This window comes from Neofelis nebulosa, chromosome 7 (assembly GCF_028018385.1).
Source record: "Neofelis nebulosa isolate mNeoNeb1 chromosome 7, mNeoNeb1.pri, whole genome shotgun sequence".
Lineage (NCBI taxonomy): Eukaryota > Metazoa > Chordata > Mammalia > Carnivora > Felidae > Neofelis > Neofelis nebulosa.
This window is the reverse complement of record NC_080788.1, coordinates 126,620,368-126,639,415: the sequence shown is the minus strand read 5'-3', so window position 1 is coordinate 126,639,415 and position 19,048 is coordinate 126,620,368. Positions and strand designations below refer to the sequence as shown.

The following is a 19,048-nucleotide window of genomic DNA, read 5'->3' as shown; positions in this document are numbered from 1 at the left end:
TTTTTGGTGACTCTTCAGCTTTTAGGTCTGTCTATGTACCACGTGAAACTGAGCTGCTTGGTCCTCTGACTAGTTTTTAATATGGGTTTCTTTTGCCTTAGGTACTGGCCCCTCTTCCTGGAGGGATTTCACCACAGACGGGTGTCATCATTCAGCCACAGCAAATCTTATTTACAGGAAATAAGACTCAAGTTATACCTACAACAGTGGCTGCACCAACACCGGCACAGGCACAGATAACTGCAGCTGGCCAACAGCAACCACAGGCCCAGCCTGCTCAGCCACAAGCTCCATTGGTGTTACAGGTTGATGGAACTGGGGATACGTCATCTGAAGAAGATGAAGATGAAGAAGAAGACTATGATGATGATGAGGAGGAAGACAAAGAGAAAGATGGAGCTGAGGATGGGCAGGTAGAAGAAGTAAGTTTGTAGTAAAAGACTTGAAACGAGAAACTATTAGTTTCTTTTACCCGGTGCCAAACTGATGAATTATATTCTATTTTTTCAGAGGCCGTTAGGGTATTATACAATACAGATTTTAATATAAAGTTAGATTTTTAACCTAATAAGGGTTTTAGATTTTTCTGGTTGTATTTATCTTCATGAAGTATTGTTTCATATAGCTGACAATAAAAAATGTGTATCAAATTGAGTTGTATTTATAAAGGGGGTGGAGACAGTGTACGTAATGCTAGTTTTCTGGCTTATGCATTCACGATATGGTTTAAACATACGACATTGGTAGAACAGATAAATATGGTTAATCTTTTGCTTCAGTAATTAGAAAGGTATGGCAACATTTGGGAAGAGAGGAAACTTGAGAAAAAAGCTGAACGTGACTTCCTTTTGGTCTGTATTCCATATCAGTTCCTTACATCACTTTATCTATTCTTAGTGTCCATCATGAGTTAAGCAAAGTATTCTTTCTTAGTCTTTCTTAGTTATGTATTTCTAGAAGCATATATCTTTGTTTATATATCTTTGTTTTCCTTAGTGTTCTTGCTTAGTTACTGTGTTCAAGGTGACATTTGTCTTAACAGTTTTCATTGTTACTGCTTTCTGCAACCTAAGATGTAAATTTGTTTATCCTAGTACAAATTTCTTTAAATTATCTAATGTTTTTTTAAAAAATATTTAAGATAAAAACATCCTTACATCCACCTCTAGTTAAAAATAATCCCATACTTGGTTCAAGTCCCCTGAGTGCCTCGCCCCAATCCCCATTCTCTTCCCTCTTCCTTCTGTCATCAGAGTAACCATGCTCATGAATTCTGTGTTTACCATCTGTATTTATATTCCTGAAGAGCATATTGTTTGTGAATGCCTATTTATAACATAAATGGAGTAATTTCTGTATTCTTCTGCAGGTTGACTTTTTTTTCCCCTCAAGGTGGTATTTCTGAGGTTCATCTAAGTTACTGCATATACCTAGAATTATTTTCACTGTTGAATATACCATAGCTTATTTATCCATATCTGATGTGATGGGTTGTGTCTACTTGTTTACTGTTATAAAATATTTTGGAGTGTGTCTTCTGAGGACACATGCATGACTTTCTTTTAAGTGTTATACCTAACCATTGAATTACTAGATTCTAAGGCATGCACATCTTCAACTTTACAATAAAATGCCAGATTGTACTAATGTCTTCACTGATACTTGATATTGTTAGGCTTCTTAATTTTTGGCAGTCTGATAGGTAGAAAGTGGTGTTTCTTTTTGGTTTTAATTTGCATTTCCTTGATTAATCATGATATTTATCATCTTTGATTCTTTCATGTTTTCTCAATTGACAATTAAATATTAAAAAGGGCAGCTTTTCTTACCTCATTGGCTAAACCTTCCAGAACAATATTGATTAAAAATAGCAGGCACCCTTACCTTGTTTTTTTTTGTTTTTTTTTTTAAGTTTATTTATTTATTTTGAGAGAGTACGTGCATGCAAGCAGGGGAGGAGAAAAGAAAGACGGGGAGAGAGAATGCCGAGCTCCACTGAGTGTGGAGCCACGTAGGGTTCAATCTCAGGACCCTGGGATCATGACCTGAGCTGAAATAAAGAGCCACATCAAGAGACGCTCAACCACTGAGCCACCCAGATGCCCCTTTCTTACCTTAATCTTAAAGGGAACCCTTTCTATGATTCACTAATATAATGTTTACTATAGATTTTTTATGGATATCTTTTCTCTGGTTAAGGAAGTTCTCTTTTATTCAAATTAAGAGCTTTGCTTTATTTTTTATATCATAAATAAATATTGAATTTTATTAAACACTTTTTCTGCAACTGTTAGATCATCATACAATTTCTTATCCTTAATCTGTTATTTATAACTAATTGCACTAATTGGTTTTCTACATGTAAACCAATTTTGTATTCCTGGGATAGCATGACTTGAGTATTGCCCTTTTTATGAATTGCTGAATTACTTACACTTAGTTCAGGATTTTTGCATGTATATTCATGAACAATACTGTCTGATTTTCTGTTCTCATACTCTTTTTACTAGGTTTTCAGGTTTATGATACTCTTATAAAATGAATTCTGGCAAATATTCCATCTTCCTTGGACTTTTTTTTTCTAAGATTATACTTAATTGTTCTGTGAATATTTGTTAAAGTATGCTGTTAAAAATACCTGATGCTAGTAATGTCTTTACTCTGTTCAAGTATCTTTCTTTTTGAGACTGAATAAGTTACATTTTCTAGTATTACATATTTAAATGTTTAATTAGCATAAAGTTAATGATAATCTTTTTGGTGTCAGAATCATATGTAGTCATTTCCTTTTTTTTAATATTCTCATTTCTGATATTATTTGTGTCTTCTTGCCCTTCTTTTCTTGTTCAGTTTTGCCAGAGGCATATTGATTTCATTGATGTTTTTTAAGAATCAACTTTTAGCTTTATTCTCCTTAGTGTATTTTTTTCTATTTCATTAATTCTTGTTGTGACTAAACTGTTTTATTTGTAGAGAATATGATCTGTGTGACGGGACTTGCTTTATGTGGTCACTATTTGCATATGCTTCTGTATATTTGAAAAGACTGTTTTCTGCAGTTGTTTTGTTGTCTTCTGTATGTACCATTAGAATTAGATGTTAATCATTTTCTTTGGATAGTCTACTTACATATCTAAGGTAAGATATGTCTACCTTACTGAAATTTTTGTGTGCTGACACCGTCATTGATTACTGAGTGAGATATGTTCAGATCTCCTACTATGATAGTGGATTTGTTTTGTTTTCATTATGCTTTTTATAATTTGAACCTAAAAATGGATGTACATAAGCTTAAATATGTGTTTTCCAGTGAATTGAACCATTTATGATTATATAGTTTCCTGTTTTATCTACAGTTTTTTTCCCCATACAGTCTGTTTTGTGTGACATTAATAGAGCCATGTCAACTTTGTTCAGTTAGAATTTGCCTGCCTGGTATGGCTCTATTCATTCTTTTACTTCGACATTTTTTTGGATCCCTAAGTTTTAAGCGTGTCTTTTTTATGTGAAATACTGCTATGTATGCTGTCATGTTACAAAATTTTTATATGGGCCAAGACTATTCAGTAGGAAAGAATGGTCTTATTCAACAAATGTAGCAACCAAATATCCATCCGCATGCAAAACAGTGAAGTTGGACCCCTACCTCACACCATATACAAAATTAGCTCTTAATGGGTCAAAGACCTAAATGTAAGAGCTAAAACTATAAAACTCTTAGAGGAGAACAGGACAGAAGCCTCACAACACTGGTTTTGTTAATAGTTTCTTAGATGGGACACCAAAAGCACAGGGAATAAAAATAATAATAATAATAACATGGACTTAATCGATTAAAAACTTATGTGTGTCTAAGGACTATGTCCAAAAAGTGAAAAGTCCGTCTACAAAATAGGGGAAAATATTTGCAAATCACATACCTGATTAGAGCTTAATATCCAGAATAGAGAACTTTTAAAATTCTACAACAAACAACTCTATTCCAAAGTGAGCAAAGGACTTAAATAGACATTTCTCCAAGGAGGATATACAGATAGCCAACAAGCCTGTGAAAAAATGTTCAATATTACTGTTTATTACAGAAATGCAAATCTCAAAACCACAAAGAGATACCACTTGATGTTTATTTACCGGGATGGCTGTAATCACAAAAGAAAAAAGGGAGACAGATATGGGGCACGCCTGGGTGGCTCAGTTGGTTAAGTGTCCGACTCGATTTTGGCTGAGGTCATGATCTGACAGTTGTGAGATCGAGCCCCGTCTCAGGCTCCACACTGAGCCTGTTTGGGATTCTCTGCCCCTCTCTCTTTCTCTCCCCCCCCCCTCCCATCCACTCTCTCAAAAAAAAAAAAAAAAATGCTAATAAGAGAGAGACCAGATACTGTTGGGGATGTGGAGAAATTGGAATTCTTGTGCATCGCTGATGGAGATGCAAAATGGTGTAGCTGCTGTGGAATATGGTTTGGGGGTTCCTCAAAATGTTAAGCGTAAAAATATCATATGACCCAGCAATTCTTCTAAGTATATGTATAGGAAAATTGAAAATAGGTATTCAAACAGAAGCTTGTGTGTGAATGTTCAAAACTGTTTACAAAATCCAAAAAAATGTAAATAACCCAAATGTCATCAGTTGATGGAGGGACAAATTAAAATGTGGTTTATCCATACAACGAAGTATTATTTAGCCAGGAAAAGGAACAAAGTACTGGCTTATGCTACAGCATGGATGAACCTCACACATTATAAGTTAAAGAAACCACACCACAGGTTATATGTGTATATTGTATGTTTCCATTTATATGAAATATCTAGAGGTAAATATATAGTGACAGAAAGCAGTAAGTCGGGGGCTGGGAAGAGGTGGGAATGGGGAGTGACTGCTTAATGGTAAAGGTGATGAAATTATTCTGGAATTAAATAGTGGTGATAATTGCACACATTGTGAATGTACTAAGTATGATTGGTTGTACACTTTAAAATGGTTAAAGTGGTGAATTTTATGTGAATTTTACCTCAATAAATTGCTTTTACATTTACACTGGTGATATCTATTTTAAATGAAAGAATACATATACATACACATATATGTGAGATACAGGCCTAGTTATAGACATAGACTTAATATCACCTTATTTTCCTTTCCACTTTTATTTTGTCCTGTCTTCTCTTTCTCTGTTAATTAAAAATTTGGGTTATATCTTTTATCCTCTCAAATAACTGAGGTCAAATTTAGTATCTTTGGTCATTTTATACACTAGTTAGATCTTGGTCTTTAATTCTTTTGGGGACTGAGATCCTTTCCCACCCTTCCACAGGTCCCCTTTTCATTTGAATGCCTTAGGTAATTATACTGCAAGCCTCCACCATTACCATCAGAATGGTAGACCTGCTAATACTATAAACAGTCTTAGTCCTCAGTGTTGTATACACAAGCCAGACTCCTAGCCTGTTTTAGAGCCCCTTTTTCCTCCAACTTCACCATTTTTTCCCCTTTTACTCTGCTACTTCTGGTGGTACATAATGCCATTATCTCATTAAACCTTTGTATTTTCTTAGGTCCCCTTCTAGGCATTTAAACGGTTATTGAAGAGAATAATCGTGTGCTATTCTGAAAGAATGAAGGAAATCTCTTTTCAGACTTTAAAGTTATGTAGCTTAACTACTTTAATTTTTGGTTTCTTGCTGGCATTTCAGTAACCTTGGCAAAGTCTTAACCATAGCTGATTAACAATATGTTTGTGGTGTATGTGTGTGTGTGTGTATGGTTCTATCTGACCCTTCATTCTCAAAGAACATCAAAGTCATTGTGTATTAGAAGGGGCTTTTTCTAGTAACACGTGAAGTATAAATAAATCCTGTTCTTTCTTATTTGTAGGAGCCTCTCAACAGTGAAGATGATGTGAGTGATGAGGAAGGACAGGAACTCTTTGATACAGAAAATGTTGTTGTATGCCAATATGATAAGGTAAGGATTTTATCAGATTACTGACATTTTTTTGTTATGATTTCTTCCCTAAATATCTGTTCTACCTTGTTCAAACATTTGGGCAGCTAATTGATGCCTCTTATATTCAGTATAAACAGTGAATGAAAACATTGTTATAGTTGATTATTTTAATAAAATGAGAAATTATTTATGTAGCTGTACATTTGAAAAATGTTACAGTAAAATCATGAGGAGAGGTAGGCGTTTTCCAATTTACTCTGTCTTCCACTTGTTAACAAAGTAAACAGAGCCACTCTGAGGTTGTCCTTTAACATTAATAATCTAGTGGAATAACCCCATTTTCCCTTTAGCTTCAACTACTTTAAAACTAAAAGGCTTTAATTGAATTGTCCCTTTTTTTTTTTTATTACTAAGGACAGAACTAGGGCAATAAGCAGGACTGATAACAAATAGATGTGTTTTTACTAAAAATCATTTAAAAAATTATTCACCTTTGCTTTATTTTGGTAGCATTAGGTATTTTTAAACTAAGTGTGTGAGAATTGGTTATTGAATCTTTGTTTTCCTAGTTCTCCAGAAGGATGCTACCATCCAAGTATCTTTGTTGTAGTTATAGGCATTATTGTTGAGATTTTGTTACTTGCTGAAACATTTAATTTGGAATAAAATTGTTTGCTGATTATAATCATTAAATTTATAATAAATCTACAGAGTATATTGCATTTATAATTTAATTTCAGCAGTGGTCTTTACAAAATGATGAAAACCCTAACCGAAGCAATTGGGTTTTTGTTTGTAAGCACCACTCATTCATGAAACAAATACTTACTAAGTATCTACATGTGCCAGGCACTGGAGCTGCAATCATGATTATGCAAAATTTGTGCTCTGCATGAATTTCCTTAACAAATGATGAAGAGCTTAAATTTGTGTTGCTTCTATAGAAATGAATTTCCTAAGTAGCCATGCTTATTGCAAAGAGAACTATAGGGAAATGTCAAAACAATGAATCTTAACATTTTGTAATGAAAAGGTAAAGTCAAACCAGTTAACTTATCAGAGAGATTACGGAATAAAGTCCGTGAGGCCATTGATACCGAATTACCAGAGCATCCACTCTTGTACTGTGTGACTTTTGGATAAGCTTCTTAAAACCTTATGTTATAATAAATGTAATTTCTTGTTACATTTATGTAGAGGAAGAGTATTAAGGTTAAAATAGATACCAATAAATCTTTGTTGTCAGGAAATGTGAAAGGAACCTCATACAACTAAATTATCCAGAACACAATTTCTTTTTTTTTTTTTTTTTTTAATGTTTATTTATTTTTGAGAAAGAGCTTTCAAGCATGCAAGCAGGGGAAGGGCAGAGAGAGAGGGAGATAGACAATCCCAAGCAGGTTCTGTGCTGTCAGCGCAGAGCCTGACATGGGGATGGAACTGAGATTATGAGATTATGCATGAGATTATGACCTGAGCTGAAATCAAGAGTCAGACGCTTAACTGATGGAGCCACCCAAGCACCCCCAGAACACAATTTCACGATGACAAGAGGTCAGATTTATTGGGCTAGGGAGGCCTTTACCCTAGCTAGATTGAAGAATATACTTCTCAGTATTTTCATATTATAAGAATGGTTATATTCTCCTTTGTTATAACTTGTGCATATAATATTTGAAATGTTCAAATTGGTTTGATTTGCTCCTAAAGACATTTTAGTGTTTTAAACAGAAACCCAAAATAGCTTTAAATAGTATATTGAATGATAAACAATTGTAAAGTTTACAGAGATCTAGTTTGTAGAATCAAATGAGTTCTGGAGGGCTGGGCTTGATGTTTTAGTCAATGATAAAGAACACTGGTGTTCTATGAATTTGTTAAAATAGGGTTGGATATAGTTTGAGCAACTTGTATTTTAGGATTTTATATTTGAAGCCTAAACTTTAGAATTTCAATAATGAGTCAATTTTAGAATACATTATCTTATTTATAGAAAGAATAATGAAGTCAATGTTGCCAATCAAAACCATAGTTAAACCTAATAATGAGGCAGAGTTCTCTCTTATTATGAATAAAGACTGATGGCATTAGGTGTTGAGGCTTCAGCTTTATTGGTAATTTTACTTAATATGCTTGAAGTGTTGAGTATATGGACTATTATTTGATCCTGAAACTTTTTTACATTTGCTTTTTGCATGTTGTCTTACAGCAGAATGCCATCAATTTCTTTACTTGTCTGGGGAATTTCTTTTTCTGGGCTACTCAACACTTTCTTGTTTATATAAACCCATTGTCTTTCAGGTTGCAGTCACTTGCTTCATGCTGGAAATAAATTTGTATACCCATTTTTGGATAGCTACTACTTTCTCTGTAGGAGTGGTAAAGAAAAGAGGAAACAGAGGTCTTTTCATTCAACAGTGTCTATGATGTACCAGGAAACTGTGCTAGGAGGTTGACATACTCTAGTGAACAAAATAAAACAGTTCCTGCCATTAGGAAGTTTAGTCAAGGGAAACAGATGCTAAAACTTAATAATAAATTATTATGGTATGTTAGAAGCTGATAATTGGTATGGATAATTGGTAGGGAAGGGACAGGTTACAGTTTTTAAAAAATTAGTCTTATTAGATCTTTTGAAAAAATAACATTTGAACAAGACTTGAAGAGAGCTGGGGTGCCTGGGTGGCTCAGTTGGTTGTGTCTCTTGATTTTGGCTCAGGTCATGATTTTCAAGGTAATGGGCTCGAGCCCCACGGAGTGGAGAGCCAGCTTGAGATTTTCTCTCTCTCTCTCTCTCTCTCTCTGCCCATCCCCTGCTCACACTCCCTTTTGCAAAATAAATAAACTTAAAACAAACAAACAAAAAAAAAAAAAACCTCTTGAAGAGAGTTAGCCTTGTCATTATCTGATAACAGAGCCTGCCTGTTGTGTGTGAGGGGTGGCACAGGGGCCAGACCAGAATTGTTGGACTGGGGATGCAGGGGAGGGGATATAGTAGTAGATTAAGTCAGAGGTAAGTGGGGACAGGTGGTGTGGAACTTCACAAGGATGTGGGTTCTTGTGCGTGAATTGGGAAGTTACTGTAAGGTTTCAAATAGATAGATGTAGTTATCACTTACATTTTAATTCTAAAAGGATTACTTTGCTTTCTTTATTGAGAGTAGATTGTGTAGAGGAAGCAGAGGTGAAACAAGGAGACTAACAGGATGTTGTAATCCAAGTGAGAGACAATGGTGAGTCAGGCTTGGGGGATAGTGTTGGAAATGGTGAGAAGCAGCTGAATCTTGGATATGTCTTGAAGGCAGAATCAGCAAGATTTTCTCTTCCTGGCTATGTGGTAGAAAAGAAAAAGTGGAATCAAGAATGATTCCAACATTTTTTGATGAGGACCCAGAAAGAAGAATGGAGATGCCATCAGTTCAGAAGGGAATCTTATCTACATAGTGTATTTTTCAACCAGAGCTATAAGACCACTTAATGCAAGAGTTTCTGCCCAGTCTACAGTTTTAATTTTATGTTGCTCTATTTTCTTGTACTAAGTAAGAAAAATTTGGTAAATATTAAATGTGTATATAAAGTTTAACTCAGTGATCTAGGGGAAAAGTATGACAGTTTTCAAATACATAAAGGGTATATATATATGTGTGTGTGTGTGTGTGTGTGTGTGTGTGTGTGTGTGTGTGTGTGTGTGTATTTTGTTTGTTTTTTTTGTTTTTTAATTAAGTCCCTGAAGGTAGAGTTAGGATCAGTAAGTGGAAGTTTTGAGAAAGCAGATTTCAGTAAGCGGTAAAATATGAAAGACTTGTAGAGAGCAGCCCCAGAATGGAATAACTTAATTTTTCTTTGACACTCCCCCCCCCCCCCCAATCCTACTTAAGCAGACAGTGAACAGCAGTTTGCCAAGAATATGCTATGGAAATGTTTGCATTGGGAAGTTAGACTGTGGAATTTTAGGAATGAGTTCTCAGAACGTATCTGTACAAGTGAACATTTCTGGATAATTATATGAAATGACCTGATTTAGTAAAAAGTGTGTTAGACCAGAACTTGAGAATCATCTTTGTCATTTATTAACAATATACCCCTGGTCAACTCATTGAACGTCTCCAGGCGTGATTTCCTCTTTCGAATATGAAAGCCTAACCTCAATTTTGAAGTCCCTTTAAACCAGAGAAGAGGGAGAACGGTTGGTCTTTCTTTGAAGATGTGGAGCTTGAACCGAAAATTGAATGATGTATGGGACTTGGAAAAGGAAGAAAGGGCATTTCAGTTGATTAAATTTTGTGACTTCTTTTTCCCCTTAAATCCATGAATTGCAAACAACTAAAAACTATAAATGAAAGTAAAGATGGGAGTGCCCAAGGTCTGGTCCAGTTTGAACACTGCCATTCCCCCTTTGGCTTAATTGCAGATATACATAGTTTTTGAAATCTAAGTAATCAGATATATTTGTTAAATACTGCCAAGTATAAGGTTCCACGTTAGGTCTTGAGAAAACGATGTTTTACTTTGGTAGGAGAAAATAATTTATATATATATACTTAGAAATGATACTAGAAATGTGTTTAGGAATACCACTGAAAATTAACAATTAGACTACTTTTTGAGGCACCTGGGTGGCTCATTTGGTTATGCATCTGACTCTTGATTTCAGCTCAGGTCATGATCTCATGGTTCATGAGATTGAGCCCCGCATAGGGCTCTGCGCTAACATTGCAGAGCCTGCCTGGGATTCTCTGTCTCTCACTCCCCCAACCCCCGCCACGTGCATGCGTAGTGCTCTCTCTCTCTGTCTCTCTCTCTCAAAATAAATAAATTTAAAAAAAAAAGTACTTTTAGCTGATGTGATTAGGGAAAGCTTTGAGAATAGTTATTTTTGAGGTGGATCTTGAAATAGGAATTGAATTTGTAAAAATGGGAGCAAGGGATGAGACTTCTTTTGATTGAAATAAAGTCTTTGAGAAATGTGGAGGTAGGAAATAAACTTGGAAGGTGAGTTGTTACCAGGTCATTTAGAAATAGAAATAGTCAAGCAGAGGTGATTGGGTGTTTTTTTTAGGTTTGTTTTTTTTTTTTTAAATGTTTGTTTATTTTTGAGAGAGAGAGAGAGAGTGGGAGTAGGGGAGGGACAAAGAAAGGGAGACACAGAATCCAAAGTAGGCTCCAGGCCCTGAGCTGTCAGCACAGAGCCCGATGTGGGGCTTGAACTCATGAACCACGAGATCATGACTTGAGCCAAAGTCAGACGCTTAACTGTCTGAGCCACCCAGGCGCCCCTCAAACTCTTGTAAAACACAGAAGAGGGAACATTGTACTAAAATCATTTTATAAGTTCAATATTACCCTGACACCAAAACCAGACAAGGACACCACAAGAAAAGAAAATCATAGTAGGCCAATATTCCTAATGAACGCAGATGCCAAAATCCTCAATAAAATAGCAGCAAGCTGAATTCAACAATGTATTGAGATGATCATATACCATGACCAGGACCAAGTGGTCTTTATTTTAGGGGATCCAAGGGTGATTCAACATACACAAATCAATCAATGTGATAAAAAAATTTTTTAACTTTTTTAATTAAAAAAAATTTAAAACTCTTAAGATCATTTCAGTAGATGCAGAAAAAACATTTGGCTGAATTCAGCATGCATTTATGATAAAAACTCAACAAAGTGAATATTAGAGGGGCCGTATGTACCTCAACATAATAAGAGGCACTCATGACAAACGTGCAGGTAACATACTCAAAGATGAAAAGCTGAAAGCTTTTCCTCTAAGATCAGGAACAAGATGGGTGTTTAATTCTTGCCATTTTTATTCACCATAATAGTAGAGGCTCTAGCCAGAGCCATTTAGGCAAGAAAAAGGAAATAAATAGCATCCAAATTGGAAAGGAAGAAGTAAAACTGTCACTATTTACAGATGACATAGTATTATATATTATATATAGAAAACCCTAAAGACTCCACCAAAAAAACTAGTAATTCAGTGAAGTTGCCAGGTATAAGATCAATATACAAAATATGTTGCATTTCTGTATGCTAATAAACTATGAGGGAAGTCAAGAAAACAATCCCATTTATAATTGCATCAAAAAGAATAAAATACTTTGGAATGAATATAGCCAAGGAGATGAAAGACCTGTGCACTGAAAACTGAGACATTGGTGAAAGAAATTGACGAAGACACAAATAAATGAAAAAATATTTTGTGCTCATTGATTGGAAGAGTTAATATTACAGTGTCCATACTACCTAAAGTGATCTACTGATTTAGTTCAGTCCCTACCAGATTTCCAAGGGATTTTCATAGAAATGGAACAAAAAATTCTAAAATTCAAAAGACCTTGAAAAACCAAAGGTAACTTAAGAAAGAAAGAGGCATCATGCTTTTTGATTTTATTTTATATTACAATACTGTAAAAAAACAGTATGGTATTGACATAAAACCAGACGTTCAGATCAGTGGAACAGAAGAGAGCCCAGAAATAAATCTACATATACGTAGTCAATTGATTTACAACAAAGGAGCTAAGAATATACAGTAGGGAAAGGACAGTCTCTTACATGAATGGTGCTGGGAAAACTGGGCAGGCACATGCAAAGGAATGAAACTGGACTGCTATCTTACAACATAAGATGGATTAAAGACTTGAATGTGAGATCTGAAACCATAAAACTAGAAGAAAACATGGAAGTAAGTTCCTTGACATGGGTCTTGGTGATGATTTTTTAGATTTGGCACCAAAAGCAAAGGCAACAAGAGCAAAAATAAACGGGAATACATTAAACTAAAAAGCTCCTGCACAGCAAAGGAAACCATCAACAAAATGAAAAGGCAACCTACAGAATAGGAGAAAATACTTGCAAATTATATATCTGATAAAGAGTTAATATCCAAAATGTATGGAAGCTCACTCAGGTCATGATCTCCTGGTTTGTGAGTTTGAGCCCTGCGTCGGGTGCTCGCACTCTCTCTCTCTCCCTCTCCCCCCCCACCCCCCTCCTCACTTCTGTCTCTCTCAAAATAAATGAACTTAACAAAATAAAAAGTAAATAAAACATGGGCAGAAGAACTGAATAGATGTTTTTCCAAAGAAGACGTAAAATGGCCATCAGGTACATGAAAAGGTACTCAACATCACTATCTGTCAGAAATACACATCAAAACCATAATGAGATACCACCTCATACCTGTTAGAATGACTATTATCAAATGACAAGAAAAACAAGTGTTGGTGAGGTTGTGGGAAAAAAGGAATCCTTGTACACTTTTGGTAGGAGTGTAAATTGGTGTAGCCACTGTGGACAACTGTGGAGGTTCCTTGAAAAATCAAAAATGGAACCACATATGATCCAGCAGTTCTGCTTCCTGGGTAGTTATTCGAAGGAAATGAAAGCACTAACTCTGAAAGGTTTATGTCTTCCCATGTTCATTGCAGCATAATTTACAGTAGTCAAGACAAGGAAGCAACCTAAGTGTCCATCAGTGGATGGGTGGATAAAGAAAACATGGTATATGTTTACATACACATGATGTATTTGTATATTATTGTATGCAGCCATAAAAAAGAAAGGAGGCTTGTTGTTTATGACAACTTGGATGGACCTTGAGAGCATTATGCTAGGTGAAGTAAGTCAGAGAAAGGCACGTACTGTATTATTTCACTTATTTGTGAATTCTACAACAACCAAGCAAAAATAAACCAAAAAACAACTGAACTCATAGAAACAAAATGGTCATTGCCAGAGGCCAGAGGTTGGAGACTGGGGCAAATGTGTGAAGGGGGTCAAAAGTACAAACTTGCAGTTATAAAATAAGTAAGTCCTACAGGTGTGAAATACAGCATGTTGATTATAGGTAATGCCATATTATATATTTGAAAGTTTTAAAAGAGTAGATCTTAAAAGTTCTCATCACAAGAAAACAAATTTGCAACTATATATAGTGATGAGTGTTAATTAGACTTATGATCATTTTATAATACCGAATCATGTTGTGCAGCAGAAACTAATGTTACCTGTTATCTGTCAATTAAAAATAATTTGTAAATGCAATAACGTACAAGACAAAAGTTTTTTTGATGTGAATGGGTTTTCATTTCCTATCTTTTGTATCTCTTACGTTCTTTTTTTGTTTCTTTAGATACACAGAAGTAAAAACAAATGGAAATTTCATCTCAAGGATGGCATTATGAATCTTAATGGAAGAGATTATATATTTTCCAAAGCCATTGGAGATGCAGAATGGTGAAGAGTTGGTTCTTTTATTTTATAAATAAACAAAAGAAACTTAAAAAAAAATTTTAAGTGGACAGTTTGAAACTTGGGACATACACCAACCAAAACTTAACTTCTGCATGTCAGAAAAGTGCAGTAGAATCAAAACTACTGGAACAAAGAGACCTTGACAACATAGACACTACTTCTAACTGGCAAGCCATGGAACTGTAGCACCTGGGGTTGTTGGGGTGGGGGAGGCTGGGGTTTTGGAAAACCGTAATTGTTGGTTTTAAATACAGGTACCTGCCACCAGTAATTAGCATGTAAAGCTTTGTCTATATTCCTTCCTCCAACTTGGGTTCAATGAGAAGATATTTGTTGGAACGAACTGAAGAAAATTCCCTTTTGATAGATTGACCTGAAACTGCTTATTGTATGTGGTTATATTTGGTAAAAATTGCGTGTGAGCTTTTTACAAAAGGGTAAGAATTATGGTGTTGAATTTTAATTCACTTGTATAAGGAAACAATTTAGAACTCTCATAATAGGTCTTAAATATTTTTACTAGCTATTCTCCCTCAGTAATATATACCTCTTCCTTCCCTGCTTTATGAAACATCTGTTTAAGAGTTAAAGGAAGTAATCAGTGATCACAGTTTGGAGACAAAATTTGACCCAGGAATGGATATTTATTTTAATTAGGTTCTCATTAAATGTAATTTAAAGACTTGGGTCTCATTGAGTTGAGCAGAATTAAAATGATGACTTCGGTTTCCTTCCAGAAAAATCATACTTGTTTTTTTTTGTTGTTTTTTAGTCCCATACCTTAAAAAGAAACCCCGGAGTGGCTCCTCAGGAATACAGTTTTAGTTCACAGAGGTACCATCTAGCTGAAATTACATACACGTGAATAGATAGATTTTTTTTCCTGTTGGACTGAAGAATATGCTTATATATGTGTTTAATCTTTAAGCTAAATATTCAGATAATACTCTGTATTGATTGAAGCATTCATTGGGCAGGTGGTGAGGACCTGGATTTTTCTTAAACGATTTAGTAACTATTAAAGTTTCCTGTATTTACTAGTAAAGAATTTAAAAACTCTTCTAATTGGGGAAAAAAAAAACACTTTTAATTGCAACTTTGTAATTTGAGGGGAAATTTTGGGGGTTAGAGGGGGATGGGCCACTAAGTACATATTTACCTCTCTTTGATTTGGTGGCCCTTCCAGGCCATTGATAATGTATACATGGGCTCCAGTTTGCACATCGAGAAGAAAGCATAGAAATTTGACTTGTATATTAAGAATAATAGAAATTTAATATGTATATTAAGAATACACAGCTCTGTATTCTCTAAGGGGCTCTAAAGAACAATGTGGCAGTGCTGTGTTCCGTGTGAACTAGTTGCCTGGGAGAACTGTAGGATCACTTGTCTTCACCTATATTTTCTTATAACTAATTCTTTTCATGGTCTATCTTGGCAAAATTCACATGTGGTAAAGTTACTCATATATTGATTTTTTTTTTTAAGTCTTCCATTTTTGTCTTCCTTTTTATTTGCCTTTATATGTGTCTCTAGAAGTAACATAGAAACGCTTTACATTGCAAAGAGAAACTGTGAGCTATTATATGTTTGTTTTTTTAACACAGATCTTTAAACTTCTCAAAAAGGCAAATCAATTTGTGTGTGTGTGTGTGTGTGTGTGTGTGTGTGTGTGTGTGCGCGTGTGCGTGCGTACTTACTTCCCACCCCACATACCATCTTGGACCCTTTAACTTATGTTCTGAACTTTGGTGTAAATGATGGTTTCTAGCATGCTAGTAGTTAGGTTTTATTTAGATGCCATTAACTGGTAATACGGTTTTAATTTTTACTCTATTTAGTTTTTTGGAGGCGAGGTTTATTTACCCCACTACTCTCAAAGCACACACAGGTTTTTTTCTTTTTGTTAGTGAGACTGGGAGAAGAGAAGGGAGGGGGTGAAATCACAGAAGTCCTGTTGTTCATTTGTCCTTCAGTATAGTTGTTAGTGGGGTTTATATTTACCCAGTGAAGAAGTCAATGACCTGAACTACCTATAAAAGTTTAGCAGTGCTGCAATGTTGATTGAAACCCTTTGGCTATCGTAGTTCTGCTACTGAACCTTGGATTACTATATGATGTTAAGCTCATGTTTTGGGCCCTCTATGTAGACAAACATTTGTATTCATAGTAGAATTGTATACTGGCCTGTTTTTATAACATTTTCAAACATGAACAACCACTGCTTTCAGAATGACTCACTAGGGCTATTTTGAAGCAGGAAATAACCATTTGTATTTGCACCTGTATATTGCATATTAATTATGGCATACTTGGCAAATGCTTTTCTTTTACCTGTGAAAATTCTGAAAGCTGGTCCAAACAACACTGCATACCAAATTGTGCTCTTATATATTACTGCATCGTGTTCCTTTTTAATCAAATAGAATGTTTTAGTTTTATTATAGTGGCTTGCTATAAGAATGCCACTTGCTTCTCTTTTACTGTACTTGAATTCTTAATCATGCTTTTAATGTATTTAACAAATCATTTCATTAGGTTCCGTAAAATGTCATTCCTTTGAAAAGGCAAGGATTCCCACTTTCAGATTTTGAAAATGAAAATAACATGTTACTTTAAAGAGGGAAAGTAGTTCAGACTTGGTATTATGAAAATAAGTAAAGGTTTCAGAAGAAGATTTGTTTAGATTTGCACAGATGGTGATGGCACCTTTTATTCCAAAAAAAAAAAGATTAATGTTAACAGTGCTAAGGAAAATTTACACAAAATTCTAGGTAAAGTGGGGAAATGTGTGCCTTTCAGTATATGTACCCTTTTTTGGTGGTCATTTGTATAATCAGACCATTTGAATTGCCTGAGAGCACATTTAATTTCTGTAGAGAGCCACATTTGGCTAAACCAACTCTAATGTGCAATTAGTTTCTAGAGTAAAATGTCTGTTATATGAGGGGGATCTTTATATTGGGCTTTTATATTTTTTTTAAATGTTCACATTTAACGTTTCTTTCTGTTAATTAAATGCCATCATATCACATTTATATTGTTGCCTCTTAAAATCAAAGCCACCTTGATGTTATTCTTAGGAATACATCAGGATCTGAGCATGTGTATAGTGATTAAAATGTGTTCTTGAAGAGCGTATTCTAATAGATTTTCGTTGTAGACAGCAAGAACATAAAAATATAATAGCTTTTGTATAAAGATTTTCTTTTGCTATATGAAAATCAAGGATTTGGTTTTCTTTTTTCTGGCTTTTATGGAGGAATAAAAAGGGTTGACTCCCTCTAAGAGTAATTTTTGGTTATCTTATAGCAATAATGTCACCATTCTTTTCAAAAGGTAAATATGCCTTGTACAGGAATGTAGACATAATTTCCTCTTGGGAGTTCCCTTTATAACTTTGCATTTTCTTCCACTTGAGAAAATTCCTATATTTTCAGATTATTTCATCTTGAACTTTTTTGAGCTTTTGTGCAATGGAATATTTTATTGATCCATCTTTGTACATTTTCATTTTATCTCATGTCTGTTTCCCATCTATCTGTCAGCTATTTCAGATTTTGAATTCATTGGTTAAAACATAGTTGCTTTAAATAGTTCCTCATGAGTTTATGTTAAATAGTTTTGCATTTTAATCTATTATGCTATGGAAATTATTCTCAAGTTTATAATTCCCTTTTTAAGCCTGCCTTAGTCTATCTTTTGTCATTTTTATGATTTAAGGAAGAACTTTAAACACCGAGCTTACTATTTTTGTTTATTTTGAGGAACAAGAGAACAAGAACAAGTTCTTCCCTTAAGGGAAGAACTACGTGGAATTAGTAACTACTATTTTAGTCAAGGTTCCTTAAATCAGTCCAGTATGTGTCAGGGCTACAATTTTGGGGGAGGGGCTAATCCTTTTGCTGTTCTGAGCTACTATTGTCAACTGCTGTTGTACATACTGTTATGTGTAAGGGCGTAAATATATTTATTATGTTTGTAAAATTCATTCTGTACAATTGCAGATCAAGGTTGCTCTTCTGTGATATACAGGATATTATGTTTTAAAGACCATCTTGGAATACAATTAGAGAACTTAGTATTTTGATGTACTAAGACCTATTTTAAGTTTAATATTTTACCTTTGCAAAAACTTTAATTAAAGATGTTATTTAAAAAAGAGTAATGTTGCTTGCTTTGTTTACTAGTGTATAATATTATGTAGCCAACTGAATAAAACTATACAGTTTAGAAAGGAAAATACATTGTTAAGTTCCATTTATCAAAAAAAAAGTGTATCATTAAGTTCTATACCTTTAAGTAGGGTGGGATGACAATCTGAATTATTAAACTGTATTACAAATTCAGAGTAGCTTTAAAAAGAATAGTTGTATTTTCCAGGCACCAATAAAATGTAACTAAAATTGATAAAATTGACATATTAAGTAATTCTCCAAAGAATAGATTACTTACGATAGAATTATATGAGGACATGTTTTTAAATTATTCTGTTTAGCTAAATCTTTTCTTTAGAGTTTGTAAGTAAATGCATAACAGGAGAATTGAATTATTGAGGTTTGTATTACATATTATATATATTTTGTGTTATTTTAGAAGGTATTAAATAATTAGGCATTTAATTTTACAGTTAATCCAAATGAATCCTTAAGAAGCTTGGGGTAGTTTTTGTTTTTGTATTTTTTAAATTCTGCTGCTACTTTAGGAAACCAAGTTTTAACAAAACAATCCTAATAAAGACATTTATTGCCAGCAAATCTTGTATTTTTGCAGTTTAAGCTACTATGTTGATCTTAACCATTTTGGCCTCAGTTTCTCCATCTGTAAAAT

General features: G+C 34.4%; 1 protein-coding gene across 2 annotated transcripts in view; it reads left to right on the top strand.

The window, feature by feature from the left end:
- GTF2A1 (general transcription factor IIA subunit 1) overlaps window positions 1–18,382 on the top strand; it is a 43,417-nt gene extending 25,035 nt beyond the window's left edge. For both annotated transcript variants that reach the window (XM_058739921.1, XM_058739922.1), the window contains exons 7-9: window positions 102–422; window positions 5,876–5,965; window positions 14,097–18,382. In XM_058739921.1, the coding sequence (XP_058595904.1) occupies window positions 102–422; window positions 5,876–5,965; window positions 14,097–14,204 (519 nt within the window). In that variant the 3' untranslated portion in view covers window positions 14,205–18,382. The remainder of the gene's footprint in view (window positions 1–101; window positions 423–5,875; window positions 5,966–14,096) is intronic.
- The last annotated feature ends 666 nt before the right edge of the window (window positions 18,383–19,048 follow it).